We start from the raw sequence: 20,498 nt of genomic DNA, 5'->3' as shown, positions 1-20,498 counted from the left end.
GCCTATTGTTACTATAATTAGAAGTCAAACACCAATTAGCAGTTCTATTAATAAGATTAATCTCTGCAATATCTGCAGCTGAGACCCAGGGCTTGTGTGCAATAAGCCAGTGTGAATTTAAAGTGCAACAGCTATTCTACACTAAAACTCCCAGTTTGAATACTTACACCAGACAAAAGAAAAAAGCTCTGCCTTTTTTGAGTTTTGAGTTCCTACATGCACTATTGGTCTTACTACATCTTTCTAATTTCTTGCTTTTTATTTTGTTTAAACACGTTCTATCATGATTTACATCATTGATGGGGATAGGTGCAATGCAGCATGAAGTCTCCCAAACTCCAGTTCACAGCCACTCCCTCTGCATTGCACCAGGTCAGGGTAAATCTAATTTAGTTTTCCATTACTAGTAAACTCAGACAGGTAGTAATGGAAAAAAAAACTTCTTACAAATACAGAAGTACTCTTTACATGACAGGAGTCCATAATACAATTAAGCATCATTTATTTACTTCAAAATATAAGATAAGAAACAGTCAAATCCAATCTCCCAAGTTAATACACTGTACAGTTCAGAGTACAGAAAATGAAAGAAGGGCAAGGTCTGAAGATGAGGTGAGAAGTCACACACTCACGTTCTTTGTATTTTTGTATGTACCAAAATGATCATTTGTATGGTCATTCTTTGATTTTATTTCATCTGAGTTTTGTCTTTTACAATAACTCTCAAACAGAATTTGTCCACAGATAAACCTATGCCATGCAAGGTAGGAAGAAGACTTTTATAAAATTTAGTAGCAGACAGGTCAAAGCAACCTCTAAGTGTCACTTACACCATAACAATACAATTAATCTCACCTTCACCAAAATTTACTCATGTTTGCCATGGCTTATTAGCCCAGAGGCTTTGTAATGGATTTGCATTTTCCTTTTTGCTTTTAAAGCGAGAATATCTGATTTCTTTGCATAGATCTATCAATTAATTGAATATAGATTTATGTGGAGACACTCACATTTCAGTTGGAAAGCATTTAAACAGTTATTAAAAATTACAAACATCTTTAAGCTTGTCTACAGTAGAAAGAATTTGCTGGCAAAACTTTACTGGTGAGCTGAGCAAGTGAAGATAGAGCTTACACAGTGAAAGACCTTCTTTGTCAGAATAACATTTACCTGTTCCTAAACCAGAAGGTAGCCCTTTGCTATTGTAGTTACTCCAATTGGGGATGTGACAGTCTTCTGAGTCAAGAACAGCATTATCATCTCTCAGCTGTTCGGTCACATTCACAAGGACAGGACAAAGGCTACTCGTCAATAATTGGAGCTCTCAGGGAATGCAGAGCTCAGGGTGCACATCCTCATGAAGCATTTATTCTGTTTATCACTCAAAGTGGAACACCTTTTACAATTTCTCTATTTCCAGAGAAGGTGTGCTCACACCTCATACACTATTACGCTAAATACACAAAGCAGAGTATTGCCATTTCAGATCCCTCTCAATCATAAAATCCCAGTTCAACAGCAGTCCAGGACACATGCAGCAGTAAAGTCAACAAACCAATGTCCCTTTGTGCAAATTTGTGCAGACTGCAAGTCTCAAAAGCGTACTATAACAAGTATATGACCTCTACACTTTTGACTACGCTAGTCCATATTTACCTTTACAGACTGAACTTGTCCAAGGATCATCATTCACATAGCTTCAGTTCCCTGGAGACAGCCTGACTGCCTTTCATGCATACAGTAATTAAAGACTGCTCTAACAAGCACAGCATCACCTCTGTTATGCCTCCCATGGCATGGGTTTTGGAGAAAGAACAGATAGAGCTGCAGATGGCGAACTGTCACCTATGAGAAATGGAAGAGATTCCTAGTGTCCCCACTAATACACAGCAACTTTTGGTGGCATATCCCTAAGACAGATAAGACCTTTATGCCTGTGTTCTCATAATAGACCTTGACACAACCTATGTTACGAATTCTGAAGGTCTTGGGATGGAAATTTCTTTGGATATTTCAGCTCTCGAATGACCTTAAGGACACCTAACAGGCTAGATTATGCCAACATCACTGTGGCCTCTTGTGAGCTACATATTCATGAATGCACACCAACTACAGCATTAAACACAGAGCATGAGGCAGGGGGTAGAAAGTTCACTTATTTGTTTAAAACACATTTTGATTATCATCTTGTGAAGAAGACTATGTTCTCGAAAGACCTGACCTTCATGAAGAAAGCTAGATGAGTCTGACCTCACTGCTGACTCTACTTTAAGCAGGAGGTCCTACGAACCTAGATGTACTATCAGCAGATCTGGTTTACCCTGAAAGTGGGGTAATGGAAGGTTGAACTTTCTCTGAAGATGATGTAAAGCTCTTTGGAATCCAGGGGAGGGAAATTAAGTTAAGGCAAAGCTTTGTTTTCATATCTAGCAAAGAAAAGCTGTGAGTAAGCTAGATGGAACTGCAAAGGTATAGAGCAGTATGTCCTCTGACCTTAGGGTCCTTAGAATGACACTTACCTACCCCCTCCTGACTTCTTTGCAACTGAAGAAAGTTCCAGAGGAAAAGTAACCAATGGATGAATGAACCCTCTGGTTAAGATTTGGTATTTCTTGGAGACCTTTAAGTTGCAAATGAATGTTCCTTTAGAGAAGGTGAGAACAAGATGACTTTGCCGCAATGACAAAAAGCATGTGAAATCACACTGTGTGACCCCCGTGTGTGTGTGTGTGTGTGTGTCTCCAAAAAAGGGTACCCAGGGCCACTGGAACCCGACAAGCAAAGGACCCATCACCATAACAAGGTGTTGCTAACTTCCATTTAAATTGGGCTTTTGTTGGAAACAACATCAATGCTGGTTCCAAAATCATTACTAAAACACTAAGTAAACAGAGTATATGTTCATGATCACTGTCACTACAATATTACCACAACTCTTCCAAGCAGCAGGAAGAATTCTGATTCAGAGACAAGTTTATCCAGTGAGTACCACCTTCTTGTAGGAAAACATGTTCATCTTGCAAGAGATAAATTCCTGGAGCTTTAAAGGCCAGCTGCATCATTCTGAGGGAGAAAAGGCAGGGACAGAGCCCAGTATTGATAGTACCAATCTAGCAATCTGTTTGCTGGATTTACCAGGTTTTAGTACTAGAAATAATACTTTCTATATTCCACTCTACACACACACATAGACACACACTTGCTGACTTTGGTAGACTAAAAAGGTCTTTACTTGTCAATGACCATAGGATCCACCAGTGTGAATGCACAGGCAGATTTCACTGAAAAAAGGATTTTTTTTTTTTTAAACCTCTAACAAGCATCCAAGGAAATCTGCAGAGCTGACTCAATGGATGTCAGTGCTAGAGGTTATTTTTGAAACTGGCACTAATGGCAGAAGAAAAAAAAAAAAGAAGATGCAAAACATGAGAGAGAGAAGAAAATATCTTGCTGTATTAGAGCCAAGGATACTGAGGCCTGAAGAGATGGCGTAAGTTTGTTCTTTGGTGTCACTTGCATTTTAAGCTGCAATATAGAGGCTATGTGAGGAATTTGTTACTCAATATAAAGCCAAGGAGATTCCTCAGTCCCCAGCCAGTAGTGTCTGGCAGTGCCAGACATGAACAGAAAAAGATACTCCTTTGGGTATTTAGTGAGAGGGCCCAAGCCAGTCTTGGTATCTTCAACTGTAAGAATCTAGCTCCAACTATGAAGCATAAAGCTGTAAGTGTTCAGAAACCATATGATCCTGGAGCTTCAATTAAACACCTCACTTCCAGCAGCAAAGTAAAAGAACAGCAAGCTGCATACTTGACTATCCAAGTGAGTTTTGCTCTGAAAGAAGGCAACAGGGAGGAATGTCAGACTCTAGTATAATCACCAGTTAGGAAAAGGATCTCAAAGCTCTTATGAAGCTCTAGGCTCCTGTGTCATATCTAAGGTGTTCTCTGATACTATTAGGATGATAAATTATCATTACTTAGATTCTGCCTAAACCCAAATGCGAGTTCTGCTTTCTCTTCGGCACAGGAACGGGAAGGAGTTTCAAGGGAATATGGGATGCACGCTTTGCTTCAGTACAGGCAATGACATCAACCCTTACATGATACTGCCTGTGTACTCTGTAGTGAGCACTGCACTTCATCATTACATTTGCAATGCTTCTGTAGCCAAGGAAATATTTTCCTAAAGGCTAAGAGACCAGCAGAAAGTTTCAACTTTAGGAAATCTGTCCAGCAGCTGAAATAGAGCTGTTTATCATGCTGCTACTTCTCCTCTTCATCCTCTTTTGGGATCACTGGTGCTGAGCTGCAAGTAAAGCCAGGTTCTTTTCCGTGCCAACAGGAATAAAGTCAGGTTGCTGGCAACATGATAGGGAGGTGGCTGTACAGAGTAAAGCATGCCAAGCAGACTTTTATAACACTTATCTTCAGCATGGCTCATAAGGCAACCAGCAGTTACTATGATATCCTTGCATACAATGACCCCCACGCCCCCAGCTTAATGCGGGCAGAACACGTCTCCTGCAAATTATGAAGTGCTAAAGCTGGAGGCAATGCCGGCCAGAGGCAGCACCACATAACTACGCTAGCCCTGTTCCTCTAACTACCTAAATTGTAATCTTCATTATTCTGGAAAAAATTGCTCCCTGGTAGCAGGCATCAGTTTTGTTCCATTGTGTACCAGTAAAAAACAGATGCCAGCTAAGCAGCTAGCTAAACTATTTTTATACATTTAGGTCAATTGTCCCATGAATTGACATAGCTAGAGAACAGGAGAATAGGATAAAAAAAAAGGTTTTTTTGCTTTTCCAAATTCAACTCTCAGCGTCTTTCTGTTTTAATTACAGTTATTGTATTGCTTGCTTATATTGTGATTCAAGAATATGAAATAGGGAGAAAAGGTTATGTAGAACATGCCAGATTCCAGGATGAAAAACTCCACCATGTTTTTTGTGTGGTTTTCTAAGTTAAATAATTATCACACTGTTACATCTTCCTGGTCACAGGTTGTACGTTTAGTGTAGTACCAGATATAGCAGACTGATCTAACCTGGCTATCCACTGTGGGACTGAGTATTTAAAGAGAGCACAAGAGCTGGTTCCAACACAAACAGCGGGAAAAGAAAGACTGGGCTGGTGCAATCGCTGACAAGTACTGGAACAACTTAGCTCATGCTCGGATTTCAGGAATGCAATTAATTAATCACTACTAAGTACCCTAAAATCAAGTGAGCCATACCCCAGCTAACAGTCCACAATCTAACATTCACAGCACATAAGTATCAGGCAATGAAGATGCTCATTACAGTGCCAGAAATAATATTTCCAGCAAAATATTATATATAAAGATGAAGTAATTATATGGCATGGCAACCAAAAGCTGTACAGTTTACAGCTGAGCTGAAAATCTGTAAAAATCTATTTCCAAAAAATACTTTCCAAAGCTGGAGACATATATGAACAATAAAGGATTAAGCATATTTCTTCACTTCGTATCACTGAGGGATATACTTTGCCTTTGATATGTATGTCTAATATACACACCATAAGATAGCAGACAAAAATGTACTAATGGAAAACGATGTCCTTTTGCTCTTATTCAGGAGAAAGCAGTTTGTAAAACACTATTTGTAATATATAAACCAATCACAGAAGCCCTTTAAGATCACAATTTTACAAGCTGCCTGTTCTCTTTGCTTTATACAATGGAGAAATCAAAATCAGAAATTAGACTCACATTTAAGAGTGTATTTGGAAAAGTACCTTACACAAAAAAAGGAGTCCAAAGTCAAAGGCAAAGCCCACAGTGACTTCAGTGGAGGGCAAGAACTGGCCACTATGGCACAAAATGAAACAACACATCAGCATTCTCCTAGCGTGCATCAGTTTGCTCGTATTTACGCCATGCTACAGACTTAAAGTGTCATTGAAAATCCATTTAAATTAACAACTCTATAGTTATCACTTTTGCAGACAGTAATGAACCTTAAGTGAACCTGTGTGGGCGTATTCAAAACTGCTTCATTTTTGGAGTACCTTTGTAACTCTGAACTAGATATTATAATGGCTATTGACTTGCTCAAACTTAGATTATTAGGCTAGATTTTCAGCTGGTTGAACTGGCATAGTTCCAATGATGTCCATTTACACCAACTGGCTCATTATTAATTCAAGGTCTTATTTGCTCCTTAATGAATACTTCCACTAGTCACCTTCCCAACGGCAGCTTTAAACGCTCAAACGTTACCTCCATGGTCAGAATCATCATACTCGAGAACTTAGTTATCAAAAAATAATGCTTTTTCTCTCCTTTTATGAGGCATACTTAAAGTAAACTTTTTAAATCATTTACAAAACAAACTAAAATACCTCCTGTGCCATAATTAACTAACTAGAATTATGCTTTCATACAGCATCATTTGCATATAAATATAAAAATTTTACAACCCTAAGGGGACATTAAGGACGAAACAAAACAAGAATGGAATTAAACAGCTAAAGGGACAACACAGCCCTCCATAACAAGCCTCTTTTATAGCCTTGCCTTTTTTATTACTTATTGTTATTTCTGTGTGTACATATTCATACATATTTTCCTTCTCTGTTATTTTAAGATATTACATATATTTTAACATCTTCATTTGTTTTGTCTTTTCAATTTTACAATGTTATCTCGGCACTTCTAAAAGTCAGGATACAAACGTGTCACTAAGTTTGTGTATCTTCATTTAATACATCACAGTGGTCAGAAAGACAATTAACTGAAAATACGACAGTCTGTTCCCTCAACCAAGTAACGCAATTTTTCAAAAGGATTTAAAAAAAATACAAATTTTACAATTTTTCAACCGTATCTCACTTATTACTTCACTGGAACAGTTAGCTGTCAAATATACAAAGGAAAGCAACCATTGTTTTTGATTACTGCTGTTACTAGTATTAAGTAATTTAGTTTAAATACTTAAAAAAATATTTAGGAACTCGATGAAGCTGAATTATCTCAGTGAGAGCCTGAGGAACCTTAATAGTAGGCTTAGTAATTCTGCTGTGACACATGGGAGGTAAAAACTTTATTCTACACATTCTGCTGTTTCACGGGAAAATACCCTTCAAAGGGGCTATCACAAAACTTATGTGCTCAGTGAAACCAATTGGTATTCCACAAGACTGGCAATCTGACTCTGAAATTTCTAGTACGTAGGTGTACCCAAGTAACACCTGAGTAACTGAAAATGGAAATACTCTATTAAAAATATTTTCTAGCATCTTTAGGTTTTGGATTCCAAGTACGTCTCAACATAAACTTTCAAATAACTATCTTGATCCAAATTTTTTTAATTTGGTTGTGCCCAAAAGCCACAATAATGAAATAGGCATGGATATTATAAGAGCTATACAAAGAGTAGGAAATGGTTTTCACCATGGAAAGCTTATAATAACCATGAGGAACAAAGTTTTGTAATAAGGTAAGTACTGATTTTCCTTAACAGCTAAGCAGGCCACTTAAGATGCTTTGATACAACCATGAAGTTGCCCATCAAATGTACCTTGGCGTATCTTGCTAAAGAAAGTTACTACATACCTGGAATAAATTCCACTGACCATGTTGTGCTGGAAAGAGAGTTCTGCCGTGCTGGGTCCAGCAGCTTTGGAAATAAGCAATACGACCAAACCTCGCATCTGTAAATTATTTCGGCTATCGTACACAAAACCCCTGCAAAAAGGAAAGGAAAAAAAACGCATGCTTTCACAATCCATTTTCACTGGTCATACCAAAGTGGAAAGAAAGACTCAGACTTCAGGCTGCCATCATTTCACCAAGTCTTTAATATTCACATTTGCATGGAAATAAGCTACAATTATTAATCATGATCTTTTGTCATCCTTTACCTGACACTTACAATCAAATACTAGTATCGCAGAGAAAATCAAGTATTCAGGATTAAATCTTGTTTATTTCCAAGGAGCAGCATATGCCCTGCATTTCATGTCATGTCATGAAAGGAGTATTTCAGAATAATTCAGTGTGATCTACTGTAACAGAACATAAGAAGCTTTCAGTTTGTTGTTTGAAGTACAAGAAAGGCAAAAGAAGCCTTGTACTTCGAGAGAAGGGAAAGGAGGAAAGGTACAACCAAAATCTATAACCTGCTGAAAGAAAACCGTTTAGATCAGAGTGGCTATGAACAGGTCGCACAATACATACAACATGTCCAAGTACATTAAGAATAGACTTTGCAGAACCTGATGAAAGATGTAAAATAAAAGTTAGAGATAAATGAAGTAGAGACAGGCTGTTTTAAACAAAAGAACCGTTTCATATGTTGTACCTTTAAATTTAGGGTCAGAAGGAAACTGCCCCCAAAAACGTATCTGTTGAAAGCAATTCTAAATGACCACTTAGATATTCATCTCAGAAATTAACTTGTTTTAAAGTAAGCTTAGCTTTCCTTTTTGACTGCAATGTCTCCAGTTGTATTCTTCCTGTCCTTGTCAAGCTGGTTTCTACTTCCTATATTCATCAATAAGGGTACATAGCTAGAAGAAAGGATAATACATTCCAGATGCTATTAAATCTGTAAACGAGTTGCCAAAAAATAAGAGCTCATATCTCCAATATCATCTACATATTTGTTAAATAAATCATCTGAAGGACTACATCACAGATTACTAAGCACTTCAACTCATTTTATTCCAGAGTACAATTTTAGCCCTAATAACTGGAGGAAATCAAAACAGAACTGTCTTTAAAACATCTGAATGAAAATCTAAGATGTTGATCTTGGAAGTACGTTTGAATAAAGAAAACAGTGGATGCAACCTAAAATTTCATGTGGATTTTTTTCATTACATTTACACCACTTCACAACACAAGAATATCTTCAGTATACTATTTAATTTACACAGACACAGAAACATTAAAAAAATAGTAATTTAAATAGCACCCTTCTGCGTGAAAGCTCCTGTGCTACTGCAAAAAAAATCTTGACTTCTATTCTTGAATCTTTACGACCCTTCCTACAGCAATGGGTAAATGGCCCAAACTACATGTCTCAAAACGCTCTAGGAGAAGAATGAGAGGGTCTGCCCAGGTAGCTGGTACTAGACAGCTACTGGGCTTGACCGTCACACCCACACTGATTGCAGGCTAATACTCCAGAGAAGCCCTGAGCTCACACTCAGTGCAGCTACAGCCTACAAACGCCACTAACAATTAAAGCAAGAGGAGGCCAGTATGGCTCGCATGGCTTTCTACCACAACCCACAAAATTTTTAGCTTTGGTGGGGTCTAATGAGCCAAACGAGGCCATGGCTGTTTGTTCTGTGCCTTTCTAATATGCCCTCATCCCATTTGCTTCACCTGTAGACCAACGGACTGGTGCACCCAGGACAAGTTAGGGGTGGGGTGCACCGAGCCTGGCGGCACTACACCCCACGCTCTCAGCAACGTGGGCAGCTGTGGTGCTAGAGAAGGTACCAACTTCTGCTAAGCTTCCAAAAGAGAGAGCAAGTGTGTACGGCCTCAGACAGTAACCGAGTTTGGTTCAACTACGATGAGTTTTAAGAACTAAGTAGATACCAAACATTTACAGTCAAAGATGAAATTTAGCCAAAAGCAAGCACTAGCCACCAATCTTCGTCTGCAATAATACAACTAAATGTTCGTCTCTCTTAACAGAGCAGTAAAATGCAAACAGCAATTAACACATTACCTTGCTAGCTATCTTAAAATAAACCAATTAAAATGTTTCTGAAAATTAGAACACGGCTAATCAATATTTTAGTGGAAGACATTCAGCACAGATTTTAGCACATGAGATCCAAACATAACTTCCTGAGGAGAAACCATGCCACAAAGCCACCAGCTCTCACTCCTTCCATCCTCAGAAATCCTTTAAAAAAAACAATTAAAACAAACCCTGAATAAAATGGCATAAGAACCACTGAAAGGAAGATACTATATAACTTTCCAGAGCAGACAACGATTTCTTTTGTAGACCAGTCCGCAGTACTTCCCAACCACTCAAATCCAGGAAAGCTTGTGCAGCTCAAATCTCTCCCCAAGAGCACACGCTGCAGTCCTGCAACGTCCACTTTTATTTTGCTTACCAAGTACATGTAGTGAAGGATTTTAAAGAGGAGGGGCAGTTGCTTGCCTTCAGTATTCTGTGAATTTATAACTTGCCTACCTTTATTCTCACCAAGCACACAGATAACTAACTTGTCTTACCAGGTTCCAATATACAGTTAATAGAATGCAGCCAATACAGTTAAACACTTAAAACTGTATAGATTTCCAAAGTCTGAGCCACACTGAACATTAAACTACCCAGGAAAAAACAGAAAATACAAATAATGAATAATATATAGTGTGTATGTATCCTGATAAAGAATTCATAATTGTTTGTGGTGGTGTTAAGTACTTTTCCGGCTTGAACTTCAGTTGACCACATTACTCACAAGCACACAAGTTACACAGATGATGCAATTAAATTCAAAGATATTTCCTCAACACTATTTACAATTCCATCATTTTTAAAGAAAAGTGGTTTTAGGAAAAAATTGCGCTTTTTCCACATACGTATGCTGGTAAAATTAGAGTGCCTTACTAAATGCAGGATCCCATGAGAAATGAATATCACTCAAAAAAAAAAAAAAAAAAAAAGGCAAATTATGGTGATACTTTTAGCAATCAGAACACTTTGGGTTTTCATGCCCAGTGCTCTACAGCTTGCCAAGGGACAGGATATTACAGAAGTAGAGAAGAAAGGTATTCACCACAGGATTATAAAGCACTGGCCTTTAAATAAGCCTCTGCCTAGATAGACACGACCAGAAGTGAAGCACTACAGTGCTTCTACCTGATTCAGACTAGGTGAAGAACAGAAGCAGAAAATTACCTGTGCTGAAAATACTCAAAACAGTTTCACAGCAGTAACAAAAACAAGTGTTCAGAGCTTCAGGGGGATTGCAACACCGCTAGCAACAAATGCCTTGCATTCTTAGCAGAAAACTATTAATGAGAAGTGCAGATTGGGGAGGGGGGGAGAACAGGACATAAAAATTAAATAGTGTAATAACGAGGAGCAACATGTCTGTCATTTCTACATGCAATCGTATAGCCTCTATGTTACATATGGTTTGGATGTAATTTTAGACAGGATTTTCTATGAATTACCAAACCAGCAGTCAAAGTCTAATTCCATTCAAAACATGACTGAAGTTGTGCTACTGACATGTAACATATCCACACTAAGGTAAACCACATTAGACTTGAAACAAGTAAAGCCTACGGTGATCATCCTTTAGACACTAGAAACTACTGCAGCTACTTGACATGGCTTCAGGGGTCACATTCACATTCTGAATTAAGCTCCCAAGAGATATTCTGCATGAGTAACAGCTACACAGAAGTCTTCCAGATGGTGCAATTAGTCTTGATGGGTATATGGCAGGAGACAGGTGCCTCTAGGGGAAAAAGTGAACTAAAAGCAACCCAAGTGAAATTGTGCACACAAAAAAAGATGCATCAAGCTGAGATTCTTTTGGAAAACTTCTGCTGAACACAAGTACATGCATAGGGTACCCAAAAAAAGAAACATTAGCACAATTGCTTGCTCTTAGAGGCTGGGTGTCTCACAAATTACATACTTCATCCTCAGGGAACCGCATACCAAAAAAGGTAGGCAAGTCAAACACTTCTACAATTCAGTTCTGCAAAACATTAAGAAATTGGAGGGGTGGGGAGGAAAAAAAAAACCAACCCAAAACCCAAAGGCAGGCATTTACTCTAGATATTATCCATGTGACAGAATAACCCATTTGAAAACTGGAAGACTCACAGTTTTAAATACAGAACACTGTTCACAAAAAATTCATCTTGCAGCACAGGGGAGAAGCGCCTAGCTCTGACACATGCGCAGTATGACACTGTACAGGCAACAAGAGACTCACACCACCCACTCAAGCAATGACACTGGCTAATAGCTAATGTGCTGCAAATTACACCTCCTACTACCAGAGTCCGTCTGCTGCAGAGAATAAATCAAGCAAACATGAGCATTTTGCTTAATGCTTTGTGTATTTCTCCACATGTGCAGCCATTTCAGCAGACTTTGCAGTTAAAATATTAACCTCCAATAACTGTCAGGTTTAACTCCATCAGTAATTTACACTTTCATTAAAAAAAAAAAATCGACTATTTATTGCAAGCACCATTCCTGTTTTTCAGCAATCTTGTTTAAATACTGCAAAGATTTTAAATTATTTGCATGAGACAAACCCAGCTAATGTTCTTAGCACTTTTTTCATTAAATTAAACTCTGAAATTAAACAATAGAGAGAAAATATGGCAAATACAACAATTACTGTAAGGAAGAGATGGATATGGGGGAAATTTCATGGTACCAAATGGGAGTAAAAAAAAAAGCGCAGGCAACTGTGAAGTCAACTGACTCTGCAAGTGGGTGTAGCAGAAGAGAGCATACTTATGAGTAGTAATGCTAGTTCAAATTTAGCCACTAAGAATACAGAACAAATTTCCCATCAAAACAGACATGATAAGGTATTTTGGAAGGGTCAAAAAGGGGTTGTTAAATGTTTAGCCAAATGTTTTTAGTATTTCCCAAATGTTCTGTTCATGACCAAAGCAAAAGAGAGCTGCAGGATTTGTAGCCCTTTCACCAATTACCCCAGCAGGCCAGCGGGAGCCCCTCCACCGTCGCACGGGTGTGCGCTCTAGCCACTGGCCTGCTGCTAGGGGATGAAGTGAACAGCTCGCTGTCCTCCTCATCTCCACCAGCAATTTTGCTCTTCCTTTCCATGCATTTTATTGAAGGTGTCCCACTGACAAGATCAATCATTTTGTTTGAGGTCGCACACGAGCTCTGTTTAGCTACAAGGGGAAGGAAAACAGGGAGAGAGACGGGGTGGTGATCAGCCATTCCTCTACCTTCCCACCTCAGACATCAAACAAAAGGAGGAAAAAAAAAAAAAAAAAAAAATCACCTGTTCACACAGCTCTAATAAAAAGCAGCTGGGAAAGTCTGTAACACAACCAAAATCGATTATGCCGATGAAGAAGATTTATAAGCCTAGGATAATGTCATTGAAAACACAGGCTAGTTTTAGGCTGAAATACAAAATATTATGAAAAAGAAACCCCTCTATTCAAACTGACAGTCCAGGATGTGACAATATAAACACAGTTTTAAATCTGTAACGTCTTGGGAAAGTAACATCTATTTTGCTCAATACAGAAGAGCTATCAGGATGCGCTCATGGTTACAGGTGCAGGTAAAAAACCCCACACTTTTTCAAAATTAATTATAACTGACAATTCTATATTTAGTCCTAGAGGTAAGGCATGGAGCTATGCAGCAAGACTGTCGGCTTCCTTATTAGAAATGCAAGAGTTCTACCAGCCTCAGGGCTTTTATCCAATTTGCTTTATTAATGACTTGTCAGAAGTAAATAAGAGAAAACTCGCTGACATACTCATTTTTTTAAACGGATGTTGAACCGCTGTATTATAGATGCGCTTATCTGAAGGGATTCACTACATGACCATATGATCACACTCAAACATGCATACATTTAAATACTCAGAGCATTTATTTTTATATATTTGGGGTATGCTAACAGCAGTCTATAGCAACTTATTTTCACCTGCTACTCAAGTTTCAAGTATATAAATTAAATACCCTTCCACACAACGTATCTTCAAAACACATTAAAAAACCCTGGTCCATTCCAACATCCACGGCCAGACCTGTAGAGGGGGATCAGCCTTGTCACGATGCGTGTTTTGAACGCAATTCAGCAGAGGGGAGAAGACAAACTCACTTCACATGGCGAGAACAGAATTTAAAAATGGGATTCAAATTAAATATCCATCTGACAGGAAGTGACAGAAGGAGGGATGCTCTGAAACTCACGAGCCACCTCAACTTAAAAGCCCACTGGAGGCTGCAGATGAGAACACGTGTGTTTCAGAAACTTATTCCTGGGCTTGGGCAACTAAACATCTCTTTGGACATGGAAAGTAAGTTTTTGGGGTTCGGGGGAATTTCTTTACCTGAAAAACAGGGTTGTGATGGTGATGGGGCTCATTACCATTATGTAACGGTCTAGTAATTAAAGGGTTTACCCAGTAAGAGCAAACCTGTGTAATGGGTCAGGCCGGGCTTGGGGGAATTGATGTTCCCGTCCCACGTTGTGGGAAGGTGCTCTTATGGCAGTTACAAGGGAGGGCCTTCTAACAGCACTCCTGCTCTCCCTGCCTCTGAGCACATGAAGGGTCTCAACCCATTAGCTTTGTGAAGCCAGTCACAAAGAAACACAACATTTCACAGACAAAAACCAAAAAGGACTCTGGTGTGAAGAAGACAGAGGCCTGTCTCTGCACTGGGTCTTCATCCAAAGCCAAAAAAAAAAAGGCAATTTAGATGTAGAGTGGCCTTCACTTATGATACAAAGCAACTTTTTAATAACTCTGACCACACACGGTGTGACGCTCGGATAGTTAAGACTAAGCCAAGATGGTAACTTGCTCATGTGCAAAAGAAGAATGGTTGTGGTCCAGTGAGAAAGTACCTGCCTGAAAGTTACAGGCTCACAGTTGCACCTCTATAGGCATAGTCGCTGAAATAACTTACACAGACAATGTTGTATCTATGCTTTCATTTGGCTAGTCTCAGTCTTAAGAATACTTCATGAATCGCAACCAAGGCCTTCAGTGAAAAACAGGCCTGAAAACGCTCAGTTCCACAAAAGCTGCAGCATTTTTCAGGATGCAAAGAACTTTATTGATTTGGGTAACTTTTTTTGCATTTATGAAGTCTCAGACATCTACTCACCTGGACAGAGTGACTAAAGATCACTCAGCATACATTGAAAATACAGCTTGTATGAAATTTAGGAATTCAAGTGTCCCAGAAATCCACATAAGGTGTATCTTAAAAATATTAAATATATTCTTCACAAACTGAACAGCAACATAACAAAGAATATCTTAGTTGCTTTATCTTGGAAGAAGGTTGCAGGAGCATACCTTCTAGAACAGGAAGCTTCTGGAGGAGAGCTCCTAAGGTCCTTTCCAACCTGAGTGACTCCAGGAGAGTAGAAAATAGCTGCTCAGCTTTCACAGGATTTTGCTTACAAGGAGAAACATTTCTTAAGTAAAGGTGAAAAATTCCATGCAAAGTTTCATCATTCCATTGCTTATTAAATGTGATCTTCACAGGGACTGGGAGTTAGAAAACTATGCTTAGAACGGCAGGAGATGCACAGAACTTGGGGTCAACTACATTATTTCCAGAACTAATTTATAACAAGAGAAAGTCTTAAGACATAACTTTTTGAAGGATTTCTAGGAAAAGTCAGAGCACCCTTCAAGATCAGAAGAGAGACTGATCTCTTTCTGGAGTTGCTACATGTACCTCTTTCTCAGGCTTTAGTATATATGCCACATATTGTAGTACTTTCAAGAAGAAAATTCCAACAACCTTTTAAACACAGCAATGATCACAAAAGATGGACCCTTCTAGGAAACTATGTAAGTCAGGAGGTTAAATAAAGTTGTGGAGATTCAAATGGGCAAGATCCCACAAAAATCAAGTCTTATCATAAAGATGAAGTTTAAGAAACTAAACAGGTGCAGGCAGGTGCAAAGCAAATACTGATACTTAGCCTTGGTTACTTGCAGTTCATTGTAATTGAGCATTTACAGCTCCTAGAAACCAACACAGCCTTCGAATTCTTGAAAGAAAAAAACCAAAGTTTTTTCTGGAGCCTGTAGAACCCCATTTAGACACTCGTATCAGTCTACCATCCACTGCTACTAGGTTTACTGGGTTTCCCAAAGGCAGAGATTATTTGAATTATTGCCATGAAGATCAGCTACATACTTGCACATTATTTATAGGTTTTCTTTAGGTACTTACTTCCTTTAGGATAGTCTATCCCCTAGGATCAATAGGAGGAATTAAAAAAAAAAAACCAACAAACAAAAACATTCTAAACTCCCATTTTTCTGCAAAACTTATGACCAGCTGAGGAAGAAGAGGAAAAAGTTTTCCTTGGCAAGAAGAAGGGAACCACCAACTTTTTCACCTGAATGAAGATGCACAGCAACAGTTTGAAACTAAAGTTTCAAAAGAGCTGGTTTTCAGTTGCACGGTCATTGAAGATCTGAAAACAGCCTACTATGGACACGGAAAAAACCCACTATAAAAACAAAGCGCAGCTATAATCAGACATTCATCTCAAAGATATTGATTATTCAGAAAAAAGTTTTGTTTTTTTTTAAAAATAATTCTACCCTCCACCCATCAGATCTTATGAGTGGTAGGGGCAGGGCAAAAAGGACTACCTTAAGGACAACACTAAAGACACCACATAGAAAACAAACCACGAAAATGTATTTTTAAACCAACTGCCAGTCTCTGCTGTTTTTCCTGGTCAGTGTTTGACTTGATCTTGGAATGTGATGTGGATAGCAGGCAAGCTAATACCAAAAAATGCAGTTAGTGTCTGAGTGCAATTACTCTGACCAGCAGTAGCTTGCAGGTCTGGCACCCTTATTTTTCTAACCACAAATACTTAGACAGAAGCCTAATTTTTGTGTGTCTGATCTCTCCATCAATATTTACTTTATTTAAACTTTGTGGGAGGTCTAAGCACCCCACTGTCGACCAATATCAACAGGTCTACTCAAGCACAAGACTACCTTTTTGAAAACAGGCTCTCTCTGACGCAGGAATATTCTGCTAAGTGAAAGCAATACAAATATTTCTGAAGAGTTCTGTGAATGACAGAAATATGATTAGCTTCACAAGGCTAATGAATTCAGACACCTCTGGAGGTCCAGTGTCACTTCAGCAATATTGTAATTGTAAAGCCTGTCATAAAAATGTATTTTGCATTAAATAAACTCTACTAGGGAAATGCAACAATGAAATAGGTCAACTTCTGGCCATTAGCTCACACTGAAAACGCCCACAGCATGTTTTACAAATGGATGAAATATAAAAAGGCAAAAATGTTAGGATATGTATTGTCATAACAGAATGATCTAAAAAGTTCTTTTAACCTTCTGTACTGAACAATATTTCTAAATAACAACTTAACTGATCTTCAGCATTACTCAGATTAATTTATTACAAATATTTATTACTTAAAAACACTGAAGGCTCTTTACTAGTAGTGAAAAGGAGGTTCCAAGTTCTGTGCTTCAATGGATTGTTTTCACTTAAGGTAAGTAGCTTAAGCCAAATACACACTAAGAGTCCTGTAAATACAAATCTTCCTTTTAAATAGAAAGAAAGAGAAATTGGTTTAAGTGGTTGAAAATCAACCAGCGCCATTAGTCCAAATGCAGCACCTCTTCTAAAGACTCTACAGATTTGTCACTACCTACTGAAGTTAAGTGGTCATACACAGCAGAAGCCTTTCATAAACTGGTGAGGAAAAAAAAAACACCTTAAAACACAGTAGAGAATTAAGACAGAATGCAAGGCAGCAATATGTACATACAGTCACAAATGGGAAGAAATATAAATATTTCCAGACACTATGACAAATGTATATACTTCTAAATACTATACACTGAGGGCTTTTCAAGGGTTTATTTCAAGTAAAAAATCAATTTTAAGCCAATAGTGGAGAACACAGACAAACCTAGACCATAACTCTTACCAGTATAATCTTCATTTTGCTGTTTTTCTCTAAATTACTGATTCTAGAGAGTCTCTTCTCCGTGAGACCCAGGTGCCTGACACTGATAATTAAGATGAATCTGGGTTTTTACGCAGGTAAGAAGTATTTTCAATGTGACCTCCACCCAAGTTGCATAGTTTTCACTCCGCTGTGTCAATACCACAATCAGGCAAGTTTGTCTGAACAGGAAAACCTCCTTTTACAAAGATAAACACAAACCACAACAAATATCTGCTCCCTTTTCCTGCACCATTGCTAAGCATCAAATAAGCTCATTAAGTTACCAGCGGCATGTTTAAAATTATGAAGTCACGAAACAAGATAGAGCACAAAAATGCTGAAAGCATTTTACAGTGAAGCAACTGTTGGGAAAAAAAATCACTAGAAAACTTTAGAGATTTTTCTATTCTTTTTCCCTCAAAAAAGACAAGACTTTAGAAGGCTTGAGATTTTAAGCAAACACTTGTGGTTTTGGAAATGCTGGTTTCCATGGCAACCAGTAAGGTCTTCTTTATATAGCATTATAAACAGATGGTAAAGACCGGTCATGTTTGCTTCTTTGCCAACATATCAAGAGAACTGCTGTACTACTCTATCTCATGTATTAGAGTTATTAAGTAACTTGGGTATTTGAGCAACAAAATCTACCCATCGGACATGCTTAACTAGTACCTTTTTTCCATAAACACATGAAGATTCTCAACAGTAAAGTCACTGTAGTCTATATAGTCAGATTTCTTTGGCAAAGCTTTTTATAAATGTTTTCTCAGCATTTGCCACGCAGGGTACATTATTACCACAAATATAAATCTGACAGGGATTAAAATAATGAATTCGAACAGGAAATAGAAATGTGACTATATTTACACCCACTGGTATTAAAGTGTGCTTTAGAATTACATTTTTGTTGTATTACATTTGGAATTATTCAGAGAAGATGTAACAAACTGTAAATGTACCTTCATCATGTCATAATAAGCAGAGGTTATTCTTGCAGGCGATTTGTTGCATTTTAATCTTTCAATTGTAGTTATGTTACACCATGTGCAAGTGTCCTTGTTTTATAGATGGCTGGAAGTATCAAGAAAACTTAAGTTGGTACAGCACTTGGTTTGCTACCTCCCTGGAAAAGTCTGAAGCACTAACTACTAGCAGTGCAAGTTAACATAGATTCTTGCCATTGCATTCAACTTATTCCTCCAGTGTTTTAGCTAATAGGTTTCATGCCATAAACGGGGGGGGGGGGGGGAAGGCAGAAGAAAGGCAGAAGTAAAACTCCCATCAGGTTTACTGACTGCGTGTCAGGAGTCCAAATTACACACTTTAGATCAAAGTATCACCTGTATTCTAAGAAGATCACAAGTTACTTTATTATCAAGCTATTAAAAATGTCAGTAATTCTGATCCAACTCCCACTGAAAGTCATGCCATTTTCCAGTTTCAATCTTGCACATAAAGTCCCCACAGAATAGTTAACAAAAATAAACAATGGAGAATTTGTAAAGTCTGGTGGTTTTTCCACTAAGCAGTAGCATCTCAAGGACAAATGTAATACCTAAAAAGTTATCTTTTCTTTACCCCAAACACAAATTTCCAGGTTTGTTCCTATCCAATCTGCTACCAATATCACAGCAGTTATCACTAATAAACTTCAGATTGACAAAAATCCCCACACAACCCAAAGCTCTCAAAACCCACTCAACTTCATAAAACAACCAATAATACATTTAGGAAAAGTGTGAACTACTAAAGATGTGAATATGTTTGGCAAAGATCAAGAGTATAACAAGCATTCAAGATGCACAGAGGAGCCAGAAATGTGCTAGGGTATGGATAAGAAATCTTCCTGCACATCAAATGGGACTGCATTAAGCAACAAGTTCAACAGAGAGATAATCACGCATAATTTTTGTGTTGCTAGTTTTATATTTATCCATTTGATACCAGGCAAATGATACACAAGCACAATTTAACAGTGGGGTCCATTCTGTCAAAATCCCAACAGTTTCCGACAGTGCTTAAACTGTATATACCTACCACTACTTAGCAGAAAATTTCTAGCTCGGTTTGGCTGCACAAGCCCACTCAGAAGTACACATTCAGATGGCAAAAAGTCCCTCTTGTCTTTGCCTTCAAGCATCAAGCCACTGTCCACTGCTGTGATCAACATTCCAGAAATCCCAATACACTTTTGTCATTTTAAGATACTGTTGTTCACCTGCTGGCTACACCAAAACCCACCATTTCCATGCTCCAGGTGATTTAGCTCCACAATAAGATAAATCCAGTGTTAATCTTTATGTTTGATATATAAACTTGATCAATATCAGGTGGAGGAGGATGAGGTTAGAGAACATTTATACAAATCAGATGTGCACAAGTGTGGCAGGTTGACCCTAGCTGGACACCAGGTGCCCACCAAAGCCGCTCCATCACTCCCCTCTGCAGCTGGACAGGGGAGAGAAAAAACAACAAAAGGCTCATGGGTTGAGGTACGGAGAGGGAGAGAGCACTCACCAATTACCATCATGGGAAAACCAGACTCGACTTGGGGAAATTAGTTTAATTTATTACCAGTCAAATCAGAGTAGGATAATGAGAAATAAAACCAAATCTTAAAAACACCTTCCCCTCACCCATCCCTTCTTCCCAGGCTCAACTTTACTCCTGATTGTCTCTATCTCCTCCCCCAGCAGCACAGGGGGACGGGGAATGGGGGTTGTGGTCAGTTCATCACACGTTGTCTCTGCTGCTCCTTCCTCAGGGGGAGGACTCCTC

General features: G+C 38.5%; 1 protein-coding gene across 1 annotated transcript in view; it reads right to left on the bottom strand.

Annotated features, from left to right (window-relative positions):
- The window catches only part of PDSS2 (prenyl (decaprenyl) diphosphate synthase, subunit 2), a gene marked incomplete at its 3' end in the record, with an annotated part of 56,920 nt that extends 44,055 nt beyond the window's left edge, over positions 1–12,865 (bottom strand). Inside the window, exons 1-2 of the mRNA XM_009572458.1 lie at positions 12,687–12,865; positions 7,585–7,716 (exon numbers count right to left, since the gene is read on the bottom strand). Of these exons, the coding sequence (XP_009570753.1) occupies positions 7,585–7,716; positions 12,687–12,865 (311 nt within the window). The remainder of the gene's footprint in view (positions 1–7,584; positions 7,717–12,686) is intronic.
- Between the last annotated feature and the right edge of the window lie 7,633 nt (positions 12,866–20,498).

The sequence above is a fragment of the Fulmarus glacialis genome, unplaced genomic scaffold (genome assembly GCF_000690835.1).
Source record: "Fulmarus glacialis isolate BGI_N327 unplaced genomic scaffold, ASM69083v1 scaffold11792, whole genome shotgun sequence".
In the NCBI taxonomy this organism is placed as follows: Eukaryota; Metazoa; Chordata; class Aves; order Procellariiformes; family Procellariidae; genus Fulmarus; species Fulmarus glacialis.
The sequence above is the reverse complement of the archived record's forward strand: the minus strand, read 5'-3'. Positions and strand labels throughout refer to the sequence as shown.